The following is a 27,982-nucleotide window of genomic DNA, read 5'->3' as shown; positions in this document are numbered from 1 at the left end:
GGAGCTGCTCCCTCAACAGTGCATTTAGATGAACAGAGTCAGCCTGTTTCCAGGGCAGCATGCTTTTGCCTTAGCCAAGCTTTCTTCTGGAACCATGACAGCGTCATGCCTTTCTCACTGCCTGATGCATGAGATTCTTGGGCTTCTGACCCGCTGTCGTGACTGTGGGTGTGTTTTTAGGGTCAATGCAGCTGTTTCGTCACCTAAAAGAGCAACAAATGTTAGACTAACATTTTGTTGTTGGTTGGGGACAGGTAAAAAAGAGAGTGCTGTGGATAAGGGCAAAGAGATTCCTGCCCCGGGCTATGATTCCTCATATCAACCCAAGGAGGCAGCAGGGAAGAACTGAAGACAGCAGCGATGAGGTACGTGTGGGATTCAAAGTGTTATTTGGGGAACAATTTCGCCCCCTAGCCCAGCGCTGATGTCAAGCCAGGGCTATGAGCAAAAGCAGTCCTGTTCATAACTGTGCCAAAACAAAATGAACTGTCTGCACAAAGAGCAGCCATGTCTGTGTCCCTTCTCACTGACCTGGAGCACAGCCCAGAGTCCTCCCTGCGTGCGGGCATCCTCCCTGTCCAACCCCAGCCCAGGACTCCAGAGAACCGCAGGTTCACCCACTCCACACCAGTGGGGTGAAATTTAGGGACCAAGCCAACTGCAAGGAGCAGGACCCCGAGGGCTCCTCCGAGCTTTGACAGAAGGGGTGGGGTAGCACTCGCAAGTGCTGTGGCCAAGGCTGTCTCTGGAGAGGTGCAAGGCAGGGGTGCAGCTGCCCCATGAGCCACCACTGGCCAGCATCCGCCGGGAGGAAAAGCCCCCAGCAGCAAAGGATGCGCCGCTTCCCCTGGGCGCTCACCGGATGGCTGATGAGGAACAAACCCACCCATGCCCTGCCCTCGGTCAGGGCCCTGCACTGGCCCCCCAGCCCTAATGTGACAGGGTATGAGGAAGGGACACACGTCCTTTGTCCTTTTCTGCTCTTGAAAGGCTCCGTGGGCCCTGAGGAGCTCACACCGCGCTCTGCCCCGGAGAGCCTCTGCCTCTCTGCAGCACACAATGCCATCGTGCGGCTGTTCTGCTTCCTCGGCTGATGCAACCTGCCTAAAAACTGCTGCTTCCGTCCCGGAGTCAATCAGCAGCACGCTCCGTCCTGCTGCAGTGCTTCCGAAGCATGCAGAGACCCCTCAGCAGGATGCTGTAACTGGGAGCTGGTATCCTGGGGGTGGGGGCTCTCCGGGGGCAGTAGGGAACACTGTGTGCTGCTTCAGGGACAGCCCAGTGTCTTGCCTGGTTGTGTCATCAGAGCCAAGTCAAACCAATGTAAAGCTGAAGCCATGAGTGTGTGCTTCTTTCCATCCCCTTGGTGTAATTCCTTCTGTCAGGCTGGACACTCACCTGTGCTGCTCTCACCAACCTGCCCTTGGGCACCTGGCATGTGGAGGGCAGCTCAAACTCTGCCTGGAGCCTTGAGAGACATGGCTGGTCCCAGCTAGAACAGGTTCCAAACCTGCTCTGTCTCATCTCCTGTGTAGAGCACAGATCCAGCCCAGCAACGGGGTCAGGGCAATTCCTCCTTCCCACCCACAAATGTCCCTTTGCTGACTGGAGCTCACTTGACTGGAGATCCCTGGTGCTGGGGCTCTATCAGGGACATCTCTGTGCTCTTCTGTGGAGGGATCTGTGAGGCCAGACAGAGAAAACAAATGCTAATTAAAAAGAGAGCACTGAAACTTGGACCCATTCCTGTGCACTTCAGTCTTGGCACTGCTCTGCTTTCTTTCCTCCCTCGGACCCACCCAGCAGTGACATCTCCATGTTGTGAGTATTGTACAAGGATGGAGTTGGGGGAGTTGTGATAACTCCTCCCCACTCTCTACAGAGGTCACCAGCTCAATTCAGTGAAACTAAAGAAGAAACAAATGCCCAAAGAGCAGAAATCCCCAAACATGTCACATCAAATCACGGAGAAGCCAATGGGACAGAGCCACGTGGTTACAGCATGTGCATTCTGCTCTATATCATTAATTTACTGGTGTTAAATATTTCAGCAGGTAACTTCCAGGGCTTCCAGAACTGTCCTAGTGGCTGTGATCACAAATTATTCATCAGTAGCAAGTGAACAAGAAAAGCCTCTATGAACAAGTGCACTTCTGAGGCTCTTGGTGGTTTTTTACCTTTCAGCTGATTCTCTCTGCCTTCCAGAAGGAGATGTCTCTCACCATTAAGCAGAGGCTGGCCAGCACTAAGAACCTGAATCTGCCTCAGATTGTCCAGCCTCAACACAAGCATGAGATGTCCCATCACCAGGTAGCCTTTCCCTGCCCTTGCTGTTTGATGTGATATTTGAGGAGGGTGCCAAAAGAGCAGCTTGGCTTGAGCCTGCTCAGTGTGGTCCAGCAGCTTTTGATCAGCCCTGGGCAGAGCTGAAGAGTCACTGTTTGCCCAGTGTGGGCTGGGCAGATATATTCACCCAGAATCTGTACTTCATTGGGGATCAGAGCAGAATCTTCCTGCCAGCACCTGAACTTCTCCCTGCTCTCTCTTGCCTCTCCAGTTCTCAGCAGCTGGCCTGGATCACAGCTCACTTCAGCCTTGCCCATCAGAGGTGGTGTTTCAGAATTACACCCCTGGTGAGCTCTATGAAGTACCAGTGGTTCTGAGGAACAGGGACAAGGTAAGTGCTGCCACGTGGAGATTTAACACTGTGCTGGAAGAGGAGAGCACAGAAGGGTTGTTAAGGATGGCACCAGGCCATGTCCACCTGTCTACACAAGTGGTAAAACCATCATTCCACTTGTTTCCTGCAGGTTCCTCATCTGGTGAAAGTCACCTTGGAGAGCTCACCTTATTTCCAGCTGGAAATCCCCAGTGATGCTTCCCGCAAGGTGCCACCAGGCCTCTCCATGACCGTCCGCATCCTCTTCACCCCTGGGCAGAACAAGGTGAGTCTGCAGCTCCCAAGACATTGCAGTCTTCTGTGGAAAGTGAACCTGCAAGGCTGGGTCCAGGGCACTTGGCCTGGGTTTTGAGGACCTCTGCTGGTTTCAGTGGGGTTGCACTGTATCTAGAACTGGGAGATACTGCGCCCATGCTGAAGATGGGGATAAATGCCCTGTGCTGATACTTTTTTTTTCCTGCAGGATTATTTCCACCAGCTCCTCTGCATCACTGACAGGGAAGAGTTCATTGTGCCAATTCGTGCCATCGGTGCCCGAGCCATCCTGGACTTCCCTGGCCAGCTGGAGTTCTGGCAGTGCCCGGTCAAGTACAGCACCGAGAAAACTCTGCTGGTTCGAAACCTCGGTAACTGGGCAGCTCATTACCAGCTGAGCACCCAGAGGTGAGGCAGCCCAGCTTTTGTTGTGCAAAACACCTTTGGGTGATAACAGAGCTGGTAAAGAGCAACAAAAGGAACCAGAGCACTGGAGCTGCTGCTCTGCAGCCCTGGCTGGAAATGGGCAGGACATGTGGGGTTTGCTGCTGCTTCTGGTGTTTTAGACAGGATGCAACCTTTGAGCTCTCTCTGTCCCAGGTTTCCTGGAGAGTTCTAGAACATGTTAGTAGCTGGCTTGCACCCTCCTGAGCACAAGCAGCTTCTGAAATTATTTCTCACCACTGGCAGCCAAATAGACCTGTTCTCTGGGAGGCCAGAGGCTTTCCAATGGTCCTCTCATGAGATGCCCCACGTGAGCTGTGTTGTGGACAGCCTGTGCTGTTCCTGTCAGTCTCAGAAGAAAATCACTGTTTCTCCTGTGCATTTTTGACACCACATCTGCAAGGAAGCCAGTCCAGTTGGCTGGTGGTGAGTTGAATGTGATCCCTGAGGTCTTAGTGTAGGAGTTGAGGTCAGGAATGCAGCACAGACCTGCTGTCTAACCTGGGCAGCTGAGTGGCTTTGGATTTTTCCCAAGCAAAACAGAGGTCAAAAGGTCAAAATGTTTTCTGCTGTGAAACATGACGTGTGACAGGAGCTTCCACCAAAGCTTGCCAAAGCTATTTAAGCAGGCTCCTCCAATGCTGTCCAAACAGGCTGCCGCTTTTGACTGTGCAAATATGTAGGCAGGAACTTGTAAATCCCTGCACAGTTTTTCTCTGGGGTTTCTAGATCTTGTTTTGTCACTGCCAAAATAAATACCCAATAAATTCTGGCATCTTTTTGCAATGTACTTGCCAGCTGCCCTATTGAGTGCTACAGAGCATGTTGGATCCTGCCTGATAGGCATTGAAAGAGTTTCTGAACTTCAGGAATTAAATATTGAAATAGATGAAATAGAGCCTGGGTGCAGTGACAGGAGGAAAGATGGAGCTTGTGAGCTGCTGATTCTTGAAAATTCTGAAAAACAGAACTTTCAGCACAGAGGTGGAATAATGGCTGCTTTAACCTAACAGACTGGGTTTATTAGAACAGTTAATGCTGTTTGATGTCAACTATTACACCATCACTAAAACGTAATAAATGTTAAGACTAAATTATATTTGGGTTTAATGGACAGATGAGGCAATTCAATTAGCAATATTTTTTCTGTCCTCCTTGGTTGAGAGGTAGCTTTTAATGAGATCAATTCTCCCAAAATCTAAGGATTTAACAATGGTAGTTAAGGCACCAAAATAAAGTTTGTCTGAAGAAGATTACTGTACCACCGGACTTGAAGTCGATTCCAGCCTCCTTGCACATGGAATTTACCAAAAGTGCAGGTGCATGATGCTTTGAGAGCCTTGGTCACAGAATTGCCAGCTTTGCTCACTTGTCTGTTTCTAAATCATGACAGGAGTTCTTGCTCCTTGGTATCCTCATGGCCATAACTTGTGCCCAGCTCTGTCAATAAGGGGAGCTGATGCCTGAAGAGAGTAAGGAGGATGCAAATGACCCTTGAGCCCCGCTGCAGAGAGCTGGATGCAGAGGAGGGGGCAGATGAGGTCATTTTATCCCACGGGATTTTGTGAAGGCTGGATCTCCTCACACTAGAGTCAGTAGCTGTTTCTGATCCTGTCTGTTCTGTCTTCTGCTAACTCTGGTTGGTTTGCTCCTTGCTTGCACAAGTGAGCAGAAGTGAACTGGACTGCAAAAGGGGTGACATCCCCAAATCTCCCTCAAGACTCCTGATATCTCTGTGTTGCAGCCCTTTCTCTGTCACTCCGGCCATGGGAACTCTGGGTATTGGTGACAGCATGCAGGTGACAGTGGAATTTCAGCCACAGAAGACTGGTGACCATTCTGCATCCCTTGCAGTGCACTATGACACAGGTGAGTGTTGGGCACTGCACAAGGCACTCTCTGCATCCCTCAGAACAGAGCCCTTCCTAAGCAGAAAGACTAATGTGGCCATGGCTTTAAAGAGAGGGATGATGGTAGGTTTCATGGTGCTCATTATATAGTGATTTATCATCTTGGATCTTTGTAGAGTTCCATATAAATGCATTTCTAGAGAGCATGTCTGAGATTTGTTGTCCCATCTTTCCTGGGAAACATTCATCTGCAGCAGGAAAGGTGAGCTTGATACAGAGGTTTGAGCCCAGATGAATGTCAGGACTTACTTGGTTAAGAATAATGAAGGTTTGAAAGCTCTGGAAATGAGGGACCCCTTGGTAGTGGTCTGTTCTAGAGGGTGAAATGCTGGCAGGTTGTCCAGGATGTTCTCATGCTGTGCACATGCAGCTCTCAGGTTGTGATAAAGGTACTGATCCATGGAACTGCTCATTCAGCTAAAAGCTGTGACAATTTCTTCTGGGACCTGTGGTTTGCTCTGTCCCTTGTGCTACCATCAGTCAGTGAGCTGAGCAAAGACTCCCCTTTGCTTTGTTGCAGGTGAAGACACCCACACAAGCCTTCATGGAAGAGCTGTGGATGTGCACATCAGGCTGGACAGGAACGCTGTGACATTTGGGAAGACGTACATCACACGGTCAAACCGTGCAATTGTGCACATCCACAACCTGAGTAATATCACAGCCTGCTTCCAGTGGAAGGCTGCTGATACTCAAGAACAGGAGGATCAGCTGAAGCTGAGGTGGGTTTGAAAGATCCATTTCAATGAGATACCCTGCCCACAGGTAAAACTATATGGCTTCAGGAGATATTGGTGCTTTTGAATGGCTTAGGCTAAGTAACTCGAGGGGTGGTTGGTGGATTCTCCCTCAGTTGTGGCAGTGGCTTTGGGCCCTCTCCTGAGGGCTGCTGGCTTTCTAAACCTCTCCTGAGCTTCTGACTGTGGAGAAGAGCTACCTGCTGTGTCAGTGAACAGCAAGTGATCCTCTGATCCATTTGGGACCCTGTGGCTCAGGGTCAGCCCCTTGCTGAGGAGCTGCTGCTGCTCCTCCCCGAGTGCTTTGCTGCTCCTGCATTTCCACTCCTCTCTGCAAATATGTGGTTTATTAAAGCCTGCTGGGTTTGTCTCTCCTGTGGCTGCAGGCAGTATCCCAGGCTGTGTCAGCAGGAAAAGGACAAGTTGTCTGATTTTCTGAAGAAGTGCAGAGTGGACATCACTCGCCGGGAACATTCTGCTCTTCTCACCCGCACCCTCCAGAGGGTGAGGGCAAAGTTGCAAGAAGACCCCATGCTGTTCTATGATGACATTTTCTGCCTTGAGCCAAAGGTAAGGGATGGCTGAGAATCTCCCTTCCTGCTTCTCCTCCTCCTCATCTCTGAATGAGGTCACTTGACAGATCCCTACCTCAGCTGGCTCTGTGTGCCAAGAGAGAAGTCATCAGGATTCTGCTGAGCTCAGAGTGCTGGTTGCAGAAAGCATTTCTGCCCTGTGGGCTCCTGGCAGGCAGTAGGAGCCTGACTAAAGCTTCCAAATTCTATTATCAGTATTGTTGATAAGTGTTAATCACTCCTTGCTTGTCACTGATGCTCTAAATAAAGGCTTAGAGGGCTAAGGTTAGAAACAAGAAATGTGATGCTTGAAGAGAAATGTTTTGCTGTCTCTTGCTTTAGGAGGGAGAGATCTGGCCAAAATGTTCAACTGAAATCAGTGTGTTCTTTAAGCCCCAAGAAGCCCGGCTCTATAAGCAAGCAGTTTACTGTGACATCTCAGGTACGGCTCCTTGCCCTGCCTGTCTCACCCCAGTGAAGGTGAGGTGCAAACACTCCCCCGGGTCACTGGGCTCCTGTGGGATTGCTGGGAAGGGTCCAGTGGTCAGCAGGGCAGTGCTGGCACACTCCCACCGTCCCTGCAGCTTCCAGGAGATCTCCTCTATTTGGTTTTTTTTTTTTTTACCCCTCTCAGCTTTTCTGAATGCTGCCTGTATTTAGTCTATTCCTCCTCCTTTGGGAAAAACACTCTCTGAGGTGCACCCAGGAGGAAGAACAAAATTTCTGGCATTCCCTAAAGTTCCATTATCAACACAGGGGCAGAAGAAAGGATGGTCTCTATGGATATACCGTATCTCCCGAGGGAAGAGAAGGGTCCACATCTTCTCCTGGAACATCAGGAGCTGGTCCCAGGCAGCTCAGAGCCCGGGACTAGCACTAAGGCAGCCTGGAAAATGCGAGCTAGCAGAAGGAATTACCATACTGAAATAGAAATCTCTCCCCAGGCCGTGAGACCAGGCTGCCCCTGCTCCTCATAGGGGAAGGTATTGGGCCACAGCTCCACTTCAACCCTGAGGAACTGAACATTGGGAAGGTTTTTTTCAGAGCAGCGCACAGATATGAGGTGAGCAGCAGAGCTGGGGTGGATCCTGGCGGCTGACTCCAGCAGCGAGCCTTGTGGATCTGTGGAATTTCTGCCAACTTGGGCAGTTGTTTTGGGGCATTCCTTAGAATCTGATCTTTTTGATGGGGTCAGAAAGGTGTGTATGTCGTTCACGAAATCCCAGTCCCTGCTTTTTGGCGGCCTCCCTTTGAGATCAGCTGGGGGAGGCATTATAGATGGGTAATGTGATGATTGGCTCTCACAATTAAGAGATGGACACTGTGTGTATGTTTACAGAGGTTGTGTTGATGTGTGGCTGTGTTATTGCAGTTTGCTGTTGGACACCCTCTGCTCTCCCCACAGTCCCCTCTGCCCCCATCGCTGCCCCTCAGCCGGGGCTGTCCCGGTGCCGGGGCCGTGAGGGGGCGGGCTCGCGGCTGGGGGCGTGGCCTGGCAGCGCCTGCCCTCCAATCACAGCACAGGACAGGGATCTCCACCAATGGGCAGCGAGGCAGAGGTGACTGACAGGCCCTGGGCGGGGCCAGGGGTGGCTGATGCAACACCAGCCCTATAAAAGGCGGGGCAGCCATTTCGTGGATCAGCTCGTGGCACATGGTCATATTTGAAGCGCTCTCGGTTTTCCTTACTCAGTCCTTTATTGTGTTTGTTGAGGTTTAATAAACCTCTAAAATTTTAAAAGTGAACGGTCATTTCTCACAGACACTTCCTGCAAAATGCCTTGGCACGTGAAAGCAACGCTGGGTCAAAAAGCTGGATTTTTCAGAGGCTTTTGTTGCAGTCCCAGACACAAATCGCCTTTGTGCTCAGGCTGTCTAAAAGCAGCTGGAGCAAACTGGCTGCATTTGAGTTCAAGTCCACTGCAAACAGTTTTCAGTGAAGTCCCTGCTGCCTGTTCCTGGGAGTCAGGGGAAAGCCATCCATCCTGGCTCAGCACTGGCTCTCCCAAAGGCTTTGGCCATGCTTTCCCTCACTGACCAGTCCCTCTCCACACTTCAGCCATGCTGTACCTCTGGCTCTAGAAAGAGCAAGGTGTTTTTGGGAAGGAAGCAAAGGAACGTTCTACATCTTTTGTTCCTAGTGTTTTCCACGTGCAGTAAACAAGTTGGCTGCAATGGAAGCTGAAAGTGCCCTGCCCATGGTGGGGTTGGGCGCACCCGGAGCAGCAGCATCAATCTGTGTTGTTTTCACTGGGAATGCTGCAATGCCCAGTGTTGCTCTTAGGGCTGGCTGTGCATGAACTTGGTGCTGCAGCTCAAAGTGGACTGTCTGTGCCAGTGGGAAAACCCCAGAGTGACTCTGGTTATGTGCAGTTACCAATGCTTTGCATGAAAAACCTAAAGGCACACAAAGTTTTATTTTAAAGTTGTATTTTTTGGCTTCTGCCATGCAGCAATACAGGGCATCTTCTGCCTTTTACAGGTGTTAATTTGTTTAATTTGAAAGTAATTCAGACTTCAGAAAGGAAGATTCCTCATCCATTTCCATTTTGATTTCCTGCTGCTGCAGGTGATCCTGTTGAACAGTGGGCCTCTTGAGGCTCCCTTCAGCCTCATCCCTCCAACTACAGCCATGGGCTCCTGCTTCACCTTCATGCCCCAGGAGGGTGTTGTGGCACCAGACAGACTCAAGATCATCCAGATCTCCTTCTGTCCCACCATCCTGGGCCAGTTTCAGGAAGAATTCTGCTTCCATGTCACTGAGTCCCCTAAGCCTGTCACCTTGACTATCAGGTGAGGAGGGCTTTGGGAGCTTGCTGGACACATCTGCAGCTGTCTCTGGGTAATATCTCCCATCTACCTCATTTTGTGGTAGAGCAGAGAAAAAAAATGTTGCCTGAGGTCTTAATCTTGGCTCTGATTCTGACATCCCTTTAGTGTGGGGATGCCTGCTGCCCTGTGTGGGTACCCAGGAGCTGGAGTGACTGCTCCCTGCAGGGATGTCTCCTGCTTAGCCTGTGGCAGGCAGTGGGATGGAGGCAAGGTCCCCAGGGCTTTGGAGATGGGCCAGCCTGGGTGATTGGGCACCAGCAGCAGTGCTTTTAAAACTTCCTTTAGTAATCCATTGCCAATGGGCAGCAGCAGCCTCACCTCACCTCTCCTGACCATGCTGTGGGGGACAAGCTGTGCTCCCAACTCGTGTGCAGAGAGTGCTCTGGTACCTCCTTTCCACAGCCAGGAAAGGGCTGATGTGGGAGACAGGGAACTGTCCCAGGGACATGGGCATCATCCCGTGGGCTCGAGCCGTTGCAAAGGTGAACATCGTCACTCAGCAAAGGGTAGAGGTGGGAAAAAAAGAAGAAAAGTGATGATAGGAGAAGTAAAACTCACTTCTCAGGACCACAGCAGCCTGGGGGATTGTCCCAGATAGTCTGTCAGCTGCTGAGCACTTTGCTCTGGCTGCCTCCTGTCCACATGGGTGCTGTGCTGAGCACAGGCTGCTGGGTTGATTTGAAATCCAGGGTAGCTCTGACAATACCCAAACCCTTTGTAATTCCCTTGAACAAAGCCACTGCCTCCCTGCCTTTGTCCTCTCAGGGGCTGTGTCATGGGACCGACTTTCCATTTCGATGTGCCCGCCCTCCACTTTGGTGATGTCTCCTTTGGTGAGTGTGAGAGGTTTGTGTGTTGCTGAAATGGAGCATCTGTCACTCATGTTCCTCCACAACAGCCTCTTCAGGGTATTAACTCCAGGGCTGCTGGTGCCTTAAGGAATAATTAGATAATTGATGCCTAAATGGATATTTGTGCCATTTTCTTAGGTTTTCCTTGCACCTTGAGGTGCTGCCTGTCTAACACCTCCCTGGCACCCATGGCCTTCAACCTCCGCATTCCTGAGGATGGCTTGGGAGAGCCCAGCATTTGCAGCTCTGTTCAGATACTCAAAATCAATCACCCATCCTGGAGGAAGGGAGCTCGAGGTTTTATGAAGCCAAGGGAATTTAAAATAAGTCCCTGCAGAGGGACTGTCCGTGCCCTGGGATCCCAGGATATCGAGGTATGGGAAGAGTCCGGCTGGTGCGGCTGAAGCTTTGCTGGTGTGTGCGAGGGCTTTGGCTCTGCCAGCTCTGAGCATTGTGTAAGGGAGATCTGCACTGATGGGAGACCTCTCTTGGCTGGGTTACTCAGGATATTCCTCAAGGAGCACTGTTCTGTTTCCAGAATCACAAGCTGAACTCATGTACTGGATGGTCAAATGCAGACGTCATTCTTGTGTTTTTGAGAAGGATTTCTTTGAAAGTGGGAAGGATGAAAACAGAAGGTGGTTGTTAAAGAGATATCACTGTATAGAGCATTTTGCTTTTCTTCCTGGTCTCATTTCTCCTCTGCTGGGGAGCAAATGAGTTGTATTCACTGCAGGGATCTTCAGTGGGGACAGAAAATACTACCTTGCCCAGCGTCTGCTAGGCCACACTTTGCCCTCAGCTTCCTGCTGTAAAGCTGAACTCACTCTATTCAAGACAACAGATTTCTTCTGCATTTATGTTGTTGTAGTCAGGTGAAAAATTAGTTCCTTTGACAAATCTGATATTGCCAGAGGGCTTTTGTTAGCCTCCCAAAGACTGTGTTCTACTTATGGACCAGCAGAAGAATTAAAGCAAAATCCTCCCTTTCTGTATCATGGAACAAGAATTGGAGGACACCACACATGGGTGATGAGATTTTGGGAGGGAGCAAATATTTAGTGCTCTTCTTTTCTCCTCTGCTAGGTCACTCTGTGTTCCAACACTGTCAGAGAGTACGAGCTGGAGCTGGTGGTGGACGTGGATGGTGTTGGCAAGAAGTTGCTGGCAATGCCCCTCACAGCCAGGTAGCAAGGCTTTCCTTGCAGCTGCTTGTCCTTCCTCATGCATCCAGCACCTGCCTGGCTGCAGCTCCAAACGAGAAGTGTTGCCTCATGAGCTGCATCTGCCCATCTAGACATGAGAACAGTTTTCTGCTAGGAAAGCAGCCCATGGTGAGATGCCCCTGCTCACAGCCAGGCATGGCTCTAGGCCTTTTTCTAAAGGGAGCATTAGTTGTTGGCCTGGGATTTGGAGATTGAGTTGTAACAAATTTTCCCAGGGTTATCTTTCCTTCTTCCTGCAAGTGTTGGACTTGTGCTGGGTTGTGACCATCCTGTAGCATTGGTTTGGGACACAGTGGGCAGCCTGCTGAGAGCTGGGGTCTGATTCACTTAAACAATGCATGTGCAGTGGTGAAGTGCTCATGGCAGGAGTGGGGAGGGCAAAAGATCTTTTGAAGATGAATATAGTCCTTGATGTGGCAGGTGAGCTCAGGTTTCTCTGCTTCTCTCTGGTTCTTTGGAGTAGTGTTCTCAAGAGTTGAGGCCAAGAGTTTCTGTTGCTGCAGCCAAACTCCATCCTGCTATGCTGCTGTGGGCATCAGGTTAATGACAAGAGGAATGAAGTTCCCTCTCCCAGGCAGAGCCATGCAGTCAGTGCCTGGGCTGCAGTTTTGTCAAGCAGGTGCAGTTGGGGACAGTCAGATTGTAAGGTAAAGAATTGAGGGAGCTGTAGGAACTGGAAGAGGTTGATCACCCACTCTGTAGGGCTTGTGTCCTCCGCTGCTGGAAGAGGTGACTCAGTTTTCAGGCAGGACAACAATTCTGTAGGAGAAGAGGGAGTAATTTTCACTGATACATTGGAGTCTTGTGTTCCTTGAGCCTTGGTGGGCACTGTCCTCGTTGGCAAGGCTCCTCCAGAGCTCACAGACCACTGGGACTGTTGGAGGATTCCCTGCAAGTGTCCTTGGGCAAAGAGGGGCAAAGCTGCAGCTCTGGAACAGGCATGTGCTCTGCCTGGGCACTTGGAAGCCTCTGCAGTGCTGAGCCTTAGGGTTTGCCCCTCCTTGCCAAGAGATGTTTGAGTGAAAAGAAGTTAAAGGTGATTTATCACTGTAGGACTATTAAATCTCTATTCAATTTGACAAATGTCTTATGCTCCATCCCATGCTCTTTGAGGGCAAAATGCTCTCAATATCTGTAATTGCCTTGGGGTTGTTTCTTTGCCCAGATGCATCGTTCCTGCACTGCGAGTGCTCACCCCTGTGGTGGCATTTGGGTGCTGCTCTCTGAAGTTCCCCTACAAGGAGAAGCTGACCCTTGTGAACGACAGCGACTTTCCTGGCTGCTACCATGTTCTCTCTCAGGTTTGGTCTTGCCTCCAGCTGCTCCCCTGAAATGTTACTGGGGGGGTTGTTAGGGGAATAAAAGGGTTTGGATAAGAACTTTCTGGTTTCTATTCAAACCTGAAGGTTTGCTAAGAACAGGTACTTACCTGAATACAAACTTTGGGAAGCAGTTTAACATCTTGAGGAAGATGTTTATATTCTAGTCTTTAACTTGTTTTCAAGTGGGAAGGCTTAGAAGGCTGTGAAAATCTGATGCAGGGAGGCTGTCAGCACAGAAGTGGGTGTCTGTGAATGCAGCAACTTTTGGACCCCCTGGGCATGCTCAGCACCTACACCTTGCATCTTATTTTTTGCCTTTTTGCTTTCACCTGAGGATTTTTACAAGTGTGTGTGAATTGCTCTTGTGATAGATAGTAAAGAGTTTAAAGTTTCCTCAGCTCTGAAGTTGCTTTTGATTCTGTCCCTTGCAGGAACACAAGGAGGAGGCCACTGCATGGTTCTCCAGCTCTATGCCATCTGGGATTATCGAGGCTCACAGCTCAGTGGAGATCCCAATTACACTTGAGGCCCAGCAGCTGGGAGAGTGCAACATCACTGCTGAGGTCTCTGTGTTTGGGAGAGAAGGATCCCCACTGGTGAGAGCAAGGGGAGATGTGTGCCTTGAGCAGCTCATCCCAGTGGGACGTAAAGTTCCAGGAACTTCTGATACATGGCTGGTGTGGACGAGGACAGAGGGGATTGGTGGCACAAGCAGCAGTTTATGCCTAGAAAAGAGGAAGAGTGGAAGCCTCAAAGATGGCAATCTCAGTGCCTGACCCAGCACATAGTTACAAATGTGGGAGATGGGATAACAAGCCCAGTCTGAAACCCAGACCAGGCCGTGGGTCTCACACTCTGCCTTGTTACCAGATGAACACATGTGCTTGCTTCATGATCGCGCAGGGACATCCCTGAATCCTTCTAAAGCAAGCACTGTGTACAAGATCACACTAGGAATGTTTTGTGCAGAACTGGATTGAGGCTTTTCTGAAAGTCAGGTCCCTCAGATCTGAGAAATATCCATCATATCTCCTCAACCAAAGCCCAGCAAAGGTACATGAATGCCCACACGACTTGCATCTGGAGCACAGTCTTTGCTTGCTCTTTCCACCAAGTTTGGAAATGGATGAGGCAAACAATTCCTGAACTAAAGCCTCCTAAAAGAGGATTCAGACATAACAGCAACAGTGTCTACAGAATGTAGGCCCTGTCTGCCAGGCATGGATGCTCCTCATCCCTAAATAGTCTGATCTGTGGCATTACCACCCCACCAAAGCCAGCCCTGCTGCAGGATGTGGGTGTGTGTCTGTAGCAATAACACTGAGGACAGAGTTGCCATCTGCTTTTATTCTGGTTCCTGTGTGCCCCATTGCCTGTGATGCTGGTGAGCAGGGCTTTTCTTGTCCCTGGTAAGAATACTGTAGATGAAGTGCTTGGTTTTTTTGATAAGCCCTTTCCTCAGTGAGGATATATTGCATTGTTACACACTAGCTGAAGCTGGGCCAGGTGTCCTCCAGGTGCTATTCTGCTCATCTCCAAGGGGCTCTGCTCTGCCTTTGCTTGCCTCACTGTCACCTGGAAGCAAAGCCAGCTGGTGAGGCACAGCTCCTCCCTCCAGCTTCTCCTTCCAGGGAGCCTTGGGCAGCATCAGCCAGGCTGCAGCCCCTCAGCCCTCCCTTCTCCCAGAGGGATAAAAGATCCATCATCATGTAGGGCTTTAGTTCCTTATTCTTGAGGTACCAGCCATGGTACATAATTTTTGGTTCTTCTTTGCGCACAGTCCTGTATGTCCCAAAGGGATGTGCATTTCTGGATGCTGCTCCTTGTGACTGAAGGTGATTCTGGCAGCTGTCAATGCCATTCTCTCAAGTCAGACATCACTAAAGATTTTACATCTTGGAGGCTGGTTTCTTCTGGAGTTAAATCATACTCCAAGCCTTCCAGTGAATCTTATTTGTGTTGTGAGTTTTATGCATTCAAGTCCTGTGTAAGGGTTGAGGTGTTTAGGACCAGTAAAATCCAGCAAGACTGAATAAATTCTCCTGGTTTCCACTGGTGTGAGCAGGTAGTTTAGCAAAGGGATCCATGTTCCTTGTCCCACTGTCTATGCCAGCTCTGCAAGAGCAACCCTGTAGGGTTTCAGGCTGTTTTAAAGTCAGTTCAGACTTTTTTAGAAATAAATAAATACTACTTGAATGATGAATAATACATATAAGCACAAATTGAAGGCAGCTAACTTGCCTCATCTCTACTCTGAAGAGCCTGCTTTGCTTCTGATTTGTGCTGGTTTCACCAGTGTGGCTTTGAGACTGTTAAACAACTTAGTGTTCAAGGATGGGAAGGTGAGTTGGGCTGAGATGGAGCAGTGAATGAAGCAGGGAGGAGGCACAGGAAATAGCAGTGTGGAGGAGGTGTGAATAAGCAAGTGTGACAAACAGCAGTTCTCTGTCCCCCGATAATGGGAGCTTGTGGCTTTCAGGTGGGATCCCTGCAGACCCCACACTTGCTCCAGGCCCTCTGTTTCAGTCTACTCACTGACAGCTTCAAATGGCCATAATTATGCCCAATCTAGGAATGCTGGCTAAGTTTTTAAAACTCTCCTTGGTGAGTCATTTTTTTGATCTTTCCTACCTTCTTCCTGGAACAGGAAATCCATTTACAGTGCATTGGCCAGGGACCACTTGTGTATGTCCATCCGAGGGAGATAAACTTTGGTGCTATCCAAGTCTTACAAGATAGTTCCAAAATTCTCCAGCTCTTCAATCAGACTGTCATTCCTGCACCCTTCTGGGTAGAGATGGTAAGTGTCTGTGGGGCTGTTTTCCAGTGAAAATGGCTGTTTAGTAGCAGCCCTTGACTTGTCATTTGTATGCAATGTTTCTGTATTGTTCTGTGTGAGTGGAAGCAAGATATTCCATCTGAGTGCAAGCAAGAGGAGCCAGGATCCCAGACACCCCTCAGTGAAATAGTTTGCAGAGAGACTGAAGCAGAAATGAGTCTGGATCATGTTTGCAAGTTCTCTCTTTATTTCGTGGAAGATATTTAGCTGGAGGAGCAAGGCTGGTGCAGCCAGGCAGGGTCTGTGGCCTGGGGCTGAGTGGGATGTACTCCCTGCTGGAGGGTGCACCTGTGAGAGGCTTGGAAACAGCTTTGAAAAGATGTTTGATCTTCTACACATTGGCTGAACTTAAAGCCAGCCCTGACACTGTGGACTTGTTTGTGTTTGTGGGTAAAGCTTTGGGTGTTGTGTGAGAGTCCAGGCTCAGCCTCCTGGGCCAAGGAGGAGTGAGGTGAATTTTCCTCTTGCTGCTTTTCCAGCTCTTTGGGGGATAAATGTAAACAGTTCTTCAGGGGCTGTTGAGAAGCACTGACAGCCCCTAAGGAAAGGAAACTTTGGTGTTGGGGTTTTGCTCAGCTGGCTTTTCAGAGTTGTTCTTCAGGCTCTCGCAGTGTCCTCCAGCTGTGTGGCTGCTGGGCTGGGATTTGAGCAGTCCTGGCTTCCTCTGGCCTTGAACCTTTGTGCAGACCCAGCAATGCTGTCAGGAAACCAGGACAGAGTAAATAGCTTCCCTTGGCAAGCACTCCAGAGAGAGACTGGAGGGGGAATAACCTTCTTGTGAGGAGGAGCATCCCTTGGGTTGAGCAAAACTGGGCTAATGCTGTGAGTCTGTTAAAAGAGGGTAAAATACAGGTTGTATAAGCTCTTGGAGAGTTGCTGTTGCCAGACTCTGTAGATTTAGAGGAAATATAAAGTAGATTTAGAGTAATAAAGGCTTTATGATTTTTATCCTCTCTTTAGTCCTCCTATTCCCTGCGCCTCTCATGGTTTCCATCCTAAGTTTGTGTTTGGCTTGTCTTACAGGGTGGGAAACGCTCACCCTGGAGGATTGAACCCAGTAAAGGAGTGGTCCCCCCTGCATCTGAGGTGTCTGTGATTGTCACAGCAAACCTGCATGACACAAAGAAATTCCAGAACAAGGTGAAGGTGTTCATTGAGAACAGCCATACAACCACCATCTCTCTCCAGGCTGAGGGTATTGGCACCACAATTGTCACTGACAAACCTCTTGCTCCAAAGCTTGACTTGAAGCCCCACTTCAGGTAGGAGACTTGCAGCTTCCACTTCCTGTGGGTTCAGCAAGGAACAATTTTTCCATAGTCCTTAAGGCTAGATCTTCAATACTCCAGCTCTGTTTCCCTGAAGCCACAGGAATTCCTTTAGAAATAAATCATCTGAGAGCCATTAGATATCCTGGAAAGCCACAGAAATGCCATGGAAATGGAAAAACTGGGCAGCCTTTTGGGTGGAAGTTTTATTGCAGAGTGTGCAGTCAGGGAACCTCACCAGAGTGCTGAAACTGAGTGACCACATAGAAATAGCAGCTCCCATGACATTTTCCATCTCTGCTTCTCTACTAGCTTCACTCCCTGCCGTTACCAGTTCAGAATGACAAACGAAGGTCGCCGCATCCATCGGCTGTTCTGGACCACAGAAGGTTTCAGCATCTCTGGGCGCAGTACTCGTCCCCCTGCCCTCAGTGGCACCAAGAATAAAGGTGCTTCCCAGAGCCCCAGACCTTGCAGCCCAGTGTTTAAGCTGCAGCCACGGATGGTGGACCTGAGGCCAGGCCAGACTGTGGAGATGGTGCTGGAAGGCTGCTCCAGCACTGCCCAGGTGAGGCCCCTGCCGAGGGCTGAGCCTTCCCTATCAGATCCCCTCTACTGGGGCTGCTTCTGCAGCCCCTTGATGTTTGCCTGGGGAAAGGAGCAAGTGACTTCAAGAAACTGTTTTAAGGCCACAGGTTTCCATGGCAGCACCAGTTGCTTTCCTTACTGGCCACCATCAGTTGCTAAGGCTTTTTTGTGTTTCCATAGCTACCAAAACCCAGTGCTGATCCCAAAATACAAGCTGACGGAAATACTGCTCCTTCGGGGCAAACAGGAGGTTACCAGTGTTGTGTGCTGAGGCAGAAAGGAAGGGCAGGCAAAGTAAGTTACACTTAGACTTAGAAGCCAGGTAGGAAGTAAATTAAACAAATTCCAAGTGCTTTTTCCAAGGGAAGCAAGGAGTAAAACAAAAGCCCTGTGAAGGGTGGGAGTGTATGGGAGCAGCATTGCTTTTCTTCTGCAAACAAACATGAGCAGAGGGCTGGTCTAGCCCTGAGTCCTGGAGGAGGAAACCACAGTGTGCCAGCTCCAATGATCAGTGTGATGTCCATCAACATCTACATGTCCTGGAAACTGTTCCCAGGGATCATTATAATTGAGAAATTGACTTTTGTCAACTTTTCTGTTAGTGCTTTCCCCAGTCTCTCAGTCAGCCCTGGTATCCCAGGGGCAGCCAGGTTTTGCAAAACCCTTGGAGAACAACTCAGAGGGGGAGACTTTAGCAGAGTCTGGGACCTGGACCTTTCTTTCCAGGGGAAATTAAACTCTGCAGAGAAGCTGCCAGCTAACCCTGGTATGCATTCCCTGGCTCCAGGACTCCTGGGCACAGATATTTAGAATAAATAGATGGCAGCACAGAAAGCAAGGAGAGCTATTGAGCAGAGCAGAGATTAATTACAGTCACTAATGATAAGTGACAGGAATAGGGCTCATGGGTGGGTTGCAAGGCAGTGTGGGGTGTTTGGCCTGCCAGCACCCATTGGATGACCAGTGACTCTTGCATGCAGGAGGTGAAGGAGAGGCTGCTGTGTTATGCTTTTGTGGGGAAAGAGACAGCAAAGAAACAGATCATGCAAGTGGATGTCACCTGCAAGTTCATTTTGCCTGCTGTGCAAATGTCTGCCAGAACAATCACTTTCCATGTAGAAAAGGTATGTCCCTGGATTGCATCCTGGCATTTAAATGTGTGATTGTTAAATTGGCTGGAAGTAAATAGAGATGTATGCACTTCTAGGGTTGAAAAATGTGAAATGCATCAGAAAGGGAAGGAGGTCTATGGCTACTTGAGGTTGTTTCCCCTTGTCTCCTGTTTCTGTAGAAACCCAGTGATGTCCTGATGCTGCAGTACCAGCCTTTGTCTTTAAAGAACATCTGCTCCCTGCCGTTCAGCATTGTGCTGGACTTGGAGCAGCCATTCCAAATCTGCAATGTGGATCGGCAGCCCCTCCCTGCAGGTTCCAAGGTGAGCATCTGTGGGCTCACTCAGAGGGGTTTGAAGAGGAAGGATGTGGTGTTGCATTTCTGTTGAGAAGTTTATTCTGTAGTGTCAGCAGTGGATTGGCCTGAGTTGAATCAGCAGACCTGCTGAAGGAATCAAAATCTCATTTGGGTTGGGAACATCCATCCTGGCTCTAAGACATGAGGAGAAGGGAGCAGGAAAGCAGATTGGGCCAAGCCATGCAGTAAAGGTGTCTCCTGGAAAGCATCCCAGCTCTCCAGCAGCCATCCCCTTGTATTGCTGCTGAGCACAGAAATGTGAGCATGAGAGAATCTCAGACCAGAGCCTGGGGTCTGCAGACAGATCCTCACTGAAAGAAATGAGGGTGAGCTGAGAAGCCCACACTGGGGTCACACTTTGAACATTTACTGTCAGACCCTGGGACTTGATCACAAAGATGATTAATGCTTTTCATCTCCTTGCAGCCCGTGGTGCTGGATGTAGGGGAGGAACTTCATCTCTGCATCCAGTTTAACCCAGCTTATGAGAAGGGTTTGAACAGCTGGGTGGCAGAGAGGGTGCTCAGGATGCACTTCCTGGAGCATCCTCATGAGGAGCAGATCACTGTTCGGGGAGAAGTCTTCTTCCCAAATCTCCACTTCCAGACCAAGGCTGTGGACTTTGGCTGCATCATAAATCACACTGAACAAGAACTGCATATGGAGATGACCAACTGTGGCCCAATTCCTGCCCAGTACCACTGGTCATTCCTGACAGACAGACAGGTGAACACCATAAGGTGTGTGCACCTTTGTGTTCTGCTTAAAACTCTTCACAAAGATCAAGGCTGTCTGCCAGGGGTTTGAAGAAGTGTGTAGAAACAACACAGAGCAGCTGTGATCAGGCTGGGAGCTCAGGGAATAGGTGATCTCCACCAGTTTGATGCTGCTGTAACCTCCATACTGGTTCCCTGGGAAGGAAAGCTGCTTTCTCAGACAGCTGTGGCCTGAGGCAAAGACCACCTTGGTGAAAGGAATTTTGGCCTGTTCAACCACACTCACCTTCACAGAGCAGCTCTTTGTGTTTGACAGAGATCAGCAGGTTCTGCAGCTTTAGGGATGGCTGCAGCTGTTGGAGGGGCACCCATCTGAACACCCCTGGAAGCAGGGTCATCCAGGGCTGGGCTGTGCTTCCCAAGAGCAGTCCTGCACTCATACTGGGCATGTGTATAAACACATTTCTAGCAGTTCCTCCTACTGTGACCTCTCTGCAGAGTGCAGAAGTGTGAGCTGGACAGTTTTCATGACAGAAGCAAATGTTTTTTCCATAATGCCCCAGGAAACTAAGCCAAGTTAACCATTGGGCATCAAAGTGCTGCTGTTACAAAGAATGGAGCTCATCCAGAAGCAGTTTTGTTTAGGGATTTGGGATCTGGCTCAAAAGTGATGACCTCTATAGGTCTGAGGAGGGTTGTGTTTGACTCTGAGGGGAACACTTGCAGCATGGCACACTGTCAGGCAGGCACAGCTGGAGTGTGTCCCCAGCATGGCATTAAAAACACAAGCAGAGTTACCTTGAGCACCTGCTGTGATTTAAAACAGGGAATGTGAGGTGAGTTACCTGGGAGTGTTGGAAAATATTAACTTCCCCCTAACCCTCCCAACAATGTTGGGGAAACATTCCAGATAAACACGTGGGAGAGCTGCAGAGTTTCTGGTGTTGGCCTGGAGGGGGATGAGGAAGGGTGGGACCTTTCAGCTGGGGGGGGCTGTGCTGGCTCATCACTGGGCACATCTGTCCCTTTGTGCCTGGGTGTCACTTTTTTGCATAGTTTCTCTGTCTTTTCTGCTGTGCTTTTTGCCTCTCCATGAGGTCTTCATCTGCATCCTCTGTAGTTCCTTATTGCAAGCAGTTACCAGCTGCTGCACCACTGCTGCCCCAGCATCATCCCTGGGCTGCTCTGAGCATGCACCTGCTCCAGCCTGGTTTGAGAATGGCTCTTCCTGAGCTCACCACGCCAGCACCCAGCCAGGGGCCACATCCCAGTGAGGTGCTGCTCTTGCAGGCATCTCTCTCTCCCACTACAGGTCTGTGGTCATAGTTATGTTATTTTCCAGGTTCAGGCCTTCACCACCTACATTCAAACCCCAGTCATCAAAGAAGGAAGGAGTGCTTCCAAGGAAACATTCCAAGACTGAAGGTGTGGAGAAGCCAACCAAAGCCCTGGAAGCAATGCAGGATTCTGCCCAGGAGGATCCTGCCCAGCAGCCAGCAGATGCAGAGGTCTCCCTGGAAGTAGAAGTAGATTTTCTTGTGCACCTTGCACTGCCTCTCCAGCTTGCCATTGAAAAGCCATGCTCGTGCCAACCTCCCTTTTTGCTGCCTTTCTGTTCTGTGCCTTGAGAGTGGGCTGGGCAGCAGGGCCAGTGGCAAGACATGGGGTGTCTGGGGAGGGAGAAATGGGATAGTTCTGCTTGGAGAAGCACACTCAGATCCTACAGACCTATGCTGGGTTTGGGATTTTTTGGCTTACATTCTTTACAATGTGAAATAAGGTCTTTATCTGCATCATGATAAGACAGCTTCCAGCTTCCTTCCTGTATCAAGCCATGACAAGTCCTGACCTCCATGCACCCCCTTCCCAACCCAGCTAGAGCGCTCACGTCTCTGCCTTCACCCAAAAGCTGGTATTACAGTGGCAGCCCCAGAGCATGTTTTATAAAGCAAGACTTTGCAAAGTGACTCTTCCTCCATGCAAGAAAAAGGGCTTTTTGTCTGCCAACCTGACTGTGAACATTAGCACCTTGGTCTGGGAAGTGGCTCCTTGTTCTGCATCATGGGGAACAGTAAAACACTGCTCATGAGGCAGTAAAAAAAAAAAAAAGATATAAGGAAGCAGAAGAGTTTCTCAAAACCCCAGTGTTGGCATTAAGTTTAAGGAGAGGGGTTGTACCTGCTCAACACAAATACCACTTGTTTTAACTCTACATAATTTTTTTCTGAATCCAGATAAACAAAGCCCTTTGGATGCAATGAATAGTGTGGCTGAATGTTTTCAGATAGAAGCATAAAATCATCTTTATTTCTTGCTTTTGCCATGTATGCACAAGTAAACAAGAGAAATTCAAGCGGCCATCCTGGAATCCTGGGATGGTTTTTGGCTTTGAAGGGACTTTCAGAGATTGGGTAGTTCCCACCCTCCCTGCCTGAGTGCTGGGGGCAGCCAGTTCCCTCACACAAGTTTGATGCAGGAAGTGCAGATGGAGCCCAGGTCTCGTCTGTGGGTGGGCTTGGACCCACACTCGACAGATGGAACAGACATTTTCACACTTGATTTGTGCCCAGATCCCTTCTCAGCTGCTCCTGCTGTGCTGAGGTGGTGGAGCCTGCAGCAGAGGGATCTCGCTCAGACCAGCCAGCTGCTCACTGCAGCCCCTGGTGCTTGTTTTCCAGGCACTGTCATCCACTGCTGTGAAGCCTCGGAGGCCGGTGAGGAGGAGGGGATTGGGTCGAGTCTCAGAGGTGAAGCAGCCCAACCCTCGCATGCAGGAGGCGAGTGGGAATTTGTCTCATGTCCATGTTCCCAATGTGGAAAGCAATTCTGTAGCCCCACTGCCACTGCTGGCCCTCAGCTTTGGCCACAGAGGGGCCTCACATCCCTCCAAGCCCATCACAAAGCTGTGTGAAGCAGCTGGTCACTGGAGAGGCCATGGGGGACATTTTGTAGGGTTGCCCCAGGAGGTTCCCTGTGCAGCACCTGTGGAGGGCATTGCTCCCATTTACCTCATCAGGTGACTGACAGGAAATTTTGGTAGGAACTTTAGCTGTAGCAGCTTGAGAAAGCAGCACATAAATCAGGGAGAGAGGGAAATGCCTCAGAAGTCAGATGAGCCAGGCTGTTGCTCCGAAGGCAGTTAAGATTTTCCAAAGACAAGTTCTACAGCAGAGAGAATTTCTTGCTGCCAGGAGATATTCCAGTTTACTTTAATGTAGTGTATGCTCATGGATAAGTGATGATGGGAGAGGATTTTCCCCATGGTCCCTCCACTGATCAGTGGCAGGGACACAGGATGAGGGTGATTCTGGCCGTGTTTGAGGAATAGGCCCCTCCATCCATGACTGTACTTTACTCCAAGATACAGCTGCTCTTCTGCATCCATTTTCACACTCAACATCTCAATCTCTCCTTCTCTCCCTCCAGGTTTTTGATGTCCACCCACTGTGGGGTGAGCTGGAGCCAGGAGAGAGCCAGCTGGTCACCTTCACCTTCTTTGGGCACCCCAACATCGTCGCCCGTGTCGCGGCGCTGTGCCACGTGGAGGGAGGCCCCACCTACGAGGTGGTGGTGACTGGGGAGGCTTCGTGCCCCAGCTACCAGCTGGATGTGGAGGAGATTGACTGGGGGCTGCAGGTACCACAGGCTTCTCCTGGCACAGCTCCTTGTCTTGGAATCGTGGCCAGTGGATTCCTGCCCAACTCACCCTCAGGCTCTCTCCCCTTCTCAGCTCCTTTGTTGGCTCTGGGGCTTAGAATACAGCCTTTGTATAAGCCCAGCATCCAAGCTGGCTTTTAATGGCCATCTCCACCCCTCCCCTCTCTCCTGGCCAGGGGATATCACACCCTCCTCTTCAAGGGACCTAACACGGCCTCCTGGGGAAGGCAGGATCCCAGTGAAGATGGCCATAGGGACATGTCCCTGAGATATCCCTCCAGTGATCTGCTCCTAAAGATTGAGCTCCAAGGAGATGCTCTTGCTTAATCCACAAAATTATCCAGGGAGGAAGTTGGGCTTTAGTCACTGTAGCTGAAGAGAATGTTCCAGAATAATCCCCACTTTGCTTATTTTCAGTTAAAAGCCCGCAGGTATTTCCAGCTGCTGGCCTGTCTGTGTTGCCCTGTGTCTCTCTTGTTGCCTGTATGTTTCTTGCCACTATTTGCATGCAGGTGCCTTTTCTTCTGGAATGCCTCAGTGCCACCTCCTTTGTTTCTCCCAGCTGTTGGTGACCCCTCAGAGTGCAGAGGACCTGTGTCCCCTGGTTCATTTATTACCTGCTCTTACATGGTTTTGCCACCTCTCTGTAGTTCTGTGGTTGCCTTGTGGCTGTTGGCTTTCAACCCCATGAAGGAGGAAGAAGATTGCCAGCATCTGGCCTGTATCTATGACTTCCCACCCCTCTCTCCTCTCTCCAGGTGTTTAACAAAGTCCTCAAAGCAGAGGTCACCCTGCGGAACACTGGGGTTATTGAATTCACCTACGTGGTGCCAGGCTCCAGCACTGGCACTGCAGCAAAGCCTCTGCCTGGTGTGCCCCTGGTCCTGCCCACCACAGTGAGTAGCACAAGTCATTGGCTCTGGCCCTGTGTCTGGCCCAGGAGAGGGTTAAAGGAAAAAAGGAGGAAAGGAGGGGAAAAAAGTATGGGGGTGAACCCCCAAACCCAGCCCTGAGAGACAGAGCTGTAAGCAATTGCTGCTGGGGGCAGAGAGATCCAGCAAGTGCTCACCTACTAGAGTCCCCCATAGCTCTGGCTGTCAGGTCACACTGCCCAGAGACATGAGTGCTGAGCTCTCTGTCTGTGCTGATACTGGAGTTGGGTGATGCTGGCTCTTCTGAGGTCACTTTATTCCTTGTCCCTGCCTCCCTGCTGCCAGCACGAAGCAGCATTTGTGTATTCCTTATTTGGGCTGGAAGCTTCTTTGCTAGAAACTGCACAGCCTTTGTGCTGGTCCCTCCCTTCTCCTGGAGAAGGCTGTAGGAGCTTTGAGGGGCAGTGGAGGGGACAGGGAGGAGCAGGGCTGAAAGAGCAAGGAGAAGAGTTTGCAGCATCCCACCATCCTAACTTCTCAGTCCTGTCTGGATGTCTTGGGGCTTTAGCTGTATTCCTGTCTTTGGCCCTCTTTGGAATGGGAAGGGGAAGCCAAATGTGGCTTTCTCATTGTTTCATGTGTTCTTGTGCAAGGGATGACACACTGGTGCCCTCCTCCTGCGAGCATCTGCAGACACAGCCCTGTGTGGGCTGTGCAGTCAGTTGCTGTAGCAGCATCCTGGAGCTGGCAGCTTGGCTGGGCTCCCTTTCCCCTTTGGTGGGGGGAATGATGCCTTAAGTTTTAGCTTTCATATTTTCCAGATTCTGTACTGCATTGGTATATAACTCTGAATTTCATATAAAGTGTTAGCAAGTTCTCTTCATAGTTTAGTTAGACAAAACAATCCTTTTCCAGCCCCAGAACCAAGGACACCATTGCGGCTTCACGCCCAAAAATGTGTAAACAACAACAAATTGAGGAGAGCAATCTGGGAGGATGGGACTTCATAACCTGGAGCTGTAATTGGACAATGAACCTCAATATGTAAATGGACCAAAACTTTTATGAAAGTGAAAACTTGTGACCCAGGGTCCATCTTGGGTGTAGCCTCAGCCAGGCTCTTGTAGTGCCCAAGGTGTATCCTTTGAAGGCATTTGTAATAAATTCCTTTGACACTGTCTAGCCTCTGTTCTAGGTAGGCTCTCTAGGCATCAGCTGCAGCTGTGTTGTGTGCAGGAGTAACTCAGGAGACCAGGGGCAGGGTTTGTCCTGCTCAGCTGCTTCTCCCTGCAGTGGGAATGGGAATGGGGAGCCAAGTGGCCAGTGTGCCAAGGAAAGCTGCAGCTCTGTCCTGTCACCCAGAGCTGTGTTTTCCTTCAGCCTCACTGGTGTGTGCCCAGCCTGGGGCTTGGACAGCATTTATGGAAACCCTAAGAGGAGGATGGCTCTCCTGACATCACTCTTATCCCCAGATCTCATCTTAGTCTCTGCTCCTGCATTTCCAGAGATGTATGTTTGAAAACCGTAAGTCAGGATGCACTCAGGTACCCTTGGTGTAACCATAGAGACAGAAGGTGTTTTTATTGGGATCATTTATAAGGGGTCCGGTCCTGTGACACCAGCCTGGAACTGCTGATGTGCTGTGACAGGGGCTGCTGGCCCTCCTAAGAGTGCAGGCATTTCACTCCTTTTCCACAGAGCCTGGCAAAAGAGCTTTCATTTGTTGAGCATGGCCCTTGCTGCAGAGGGTATATGCCACGAGCAGCAGAGCTGTGCTCACATCAGGCTGTGCTGGGGCTGTGGCCTTGTGAGACCTCAGGAGGACACACTGCACCCCAGGGTTGGAGGTTCAAGGTTTTGGGCACAAGGAAGTTAGAAAGTGATGTTTTCTTCTAGATGAGAACCTGTCTTCTCAGCCTGTCTGTCCCCTGAGCCATACACATCACACCTTTGATGCATTCCCTCCCTCCTCTCCTGTCCCTGCAGGGTTCTCTTGCACCTGGCAGAAAGCAAGTGTTGAAAGTCTATTATCTGCCAGGAAAGCTAGGAGTCTTCTGCAGGAATTTCCAGGTTCAAGTGGCTTATCTGGAACCAGCAGAAGTTCACCTGAAAGGAGAGGGGACCTCCCCTAGGATTACCATGGACCTACCCTGCATGTTGAAAGGTGAGCACTGCTCTTCTGGGAAGAGCCCCTGTATTTTCCCCTAACACAGCACATAGGACAGCTCACACCCATCTCCACCAAGTCTGGAAGTTGCAGGGCTGCCAGACCAACACTTGGCCTCTCTGGTTGCTTCCTGAGTCTTGAGGAGTTGAGCCCATTTGGGCTATCTCCCAGGAACCATCCTGCAGATCTTGCAGAATTGTTGGAGGCCTGGAAAGATGATGGCTAGGCAGAAAAGCTTGGGAAAGCTGTAAGAGTGGCTGGCAGGGTTTTGGCAGGGTTGGATTTGCATGACATTGCTGGGGATGAGATGGTCCTTAGAGAAGAGGAAGGTAATTGAGAGTGAATATCAGGATTCAGAGAGGAACAGCAGCATCCACTTTTCAGAGATAGCTTGAGGTGTTTGCTTCTGGGAGATGCCAGTGTTGGGGAAGTGGGACTTCCCAACTTAAATGGGATTGGCAATGCACCCACACTTCTATTTGTGGATAATTTTTCCTTCAGGAAATGAAAAATATGAGAGGATACAGAAAAAGAGAAGACAAAACATGGGAGTACACATAAAGGGCGGTACACCGTCTTTTCCATCGGACATTGCGGACTGGGAGGAGATACTGCAGGAGGAAGAAGAAAACCAGGAGGAAGAAGAAAGGCAGAGCAATGAATCATCTTATCTGCAGTCATCTGCAGTCAAGGGGTCATCCATGGGGTCATCCATGAAGTCATCCATGAAGTTATCCATGAAGTCACTGATGGACTCACCTCCTGAGTCATCTCTGGAGTCATCCAAGGACGAGTCTGTCACCACTGTAAGAACAGCTGCTCCCCCATTTGGCAGATCCCAGCTTTTCCATGTCACTCGAGCCCCTTGCACCCCACAGCAGCTTTCTGGTGCCCTGATGGCACTTGTGCCCTCCCTGCCCATACCTGGCCATGACCATGTGTCTGCTCAGTGTTGCCCCATCCCTCTGGTCATGATCCCTCATGGAGATGACCATCTTTCTGGCTACCCCAGGGAGGGATCCTGAAGGCTGTGCTCAAGGGATGGGAGGAGATGCAGGAGGTTTACAGGCCTTAACAGCAGCAGCTTGACTGTGCCCTGGGATTGTGCTGGCAGTGCTTTTTTCCAAACTGCTTTGGCACTAGCTGAGGGCAAGTATCGAGCTCTGGAAGCTTCCTGGCTTGTCTGTCTGCCTGCCCAGACCAGCTTTGCTAACAGTGGCTGGGCAGGCAGAAATGCTGGAGTTACTTCCCTGGAGATGAGGTCCTGGCTAAGAAAGCTGGAGGTGTTACAGACACTGAACAGCCAGACAGGAGGATCCCATCCCCCCTCTCAGCAAGAGCAGGGTGGGATCTTTTTTCAGATGCAAACCTTGGGAAAGACCTTTGCTAACCAGACCCTGTCTTTTCTTTCCTCCAAGTGGGAGACTTGGATGAAAATGGAGATGGAGGAAAAGCTAATAGAAGATCATATCCTGGAACTGGAGACAGGCGTCACCTCCCGTGCCCCAGAGGACAGGATGTGTCAGAGTCTTGTCAAGTGAGTAGGGACTCCCATCCCCATGTCCAGGTGCCCACC

The 27,982-nt window shown here is 50.1% G+C and overlaps 1 protein-coding gene across 5 annotated transcripts; it reads left to right on the top strand.

Moving 5' to 3' along the window:
- The first annotated feature begins 80 nt into the window (after window positions 1-80).
- LOC117001328 (hydrocephalus-inducing protein homolog) lies at window positions 81-27,982 on the top strand. Of its 5 annotated transcripts, XM_033069593.1 has the most exons (29): window positions 81-365; window positions 2,185-2,310; window positions 2,558-2,677; window positions 2,811-2,945; window positions 3,144-3,343; window positions 5,124-5,248; window positions 5,810-6,011; window positions 6,413-6,596; window positions 6,941-7,040; window positions 7,543-7,661; window positions 9,168-9,391; window positions 10,196-10,263; window positions 10,420-10,655; window positions 11,368-11,468; window positions 12,673-12,808; window positions 13,261-13,425; window positions 15,477-15,629; window positions 16,692-16,930; window positions 17,249-17,504; window positions 18,505-18,648; window positions 18,816-18,959; window positions 19,421-19,734; window positions 21,053-21,218; window positions 22,389-22,487; window positions 23,137-23,346; window positions 24,126-24,263; window positions 26,226-26,403; window positions 26,908-27,212; window positions 27,825-27,982. In XM_033069593.1, exons 1-29 carry the CDS (start codon window positions 306-308, stop codon window positions 27,945-27,947), a joined length of 4,770 nt encoding a protein of 1,589 aa, XP_032925484.1. In that variant the 5' UTR covers window positions 81-305; the 3' UTR covers window positions 27,948-27,982. The 5 variants fall into 5 exon arrangements, with proteins under 5 accessions (XP_032925484.1, XP_032925482.1, XP_032925483.1 ...); XM_033069591.1 differs by having other exon boundaries at window positions 2,206-2,310; window positions 26,908-27,916; XM_033069592.1 differs by having other exon boundaries at window positions 13,261-13,392; window positions 26,908-27,916.

The sequence above is a fragment of the Catharus ustulatus genome, chromosome 11 (assembly GCF_009819885.2).
Source record: "Catharus ustulatus isolate bCatUst1 chromosome 11, bCatUst1.pri.v2, whole genome shotgun sequence".
Lineage (NCBI taxonomy): Eukaryota > Metazoa > Chordata > Aves > Passeriformes > Turdidae > Catharus > Catharus ustulatus.
This window is presented reverse-complemented; position numbering and strand designations above follow the sequence as displayed.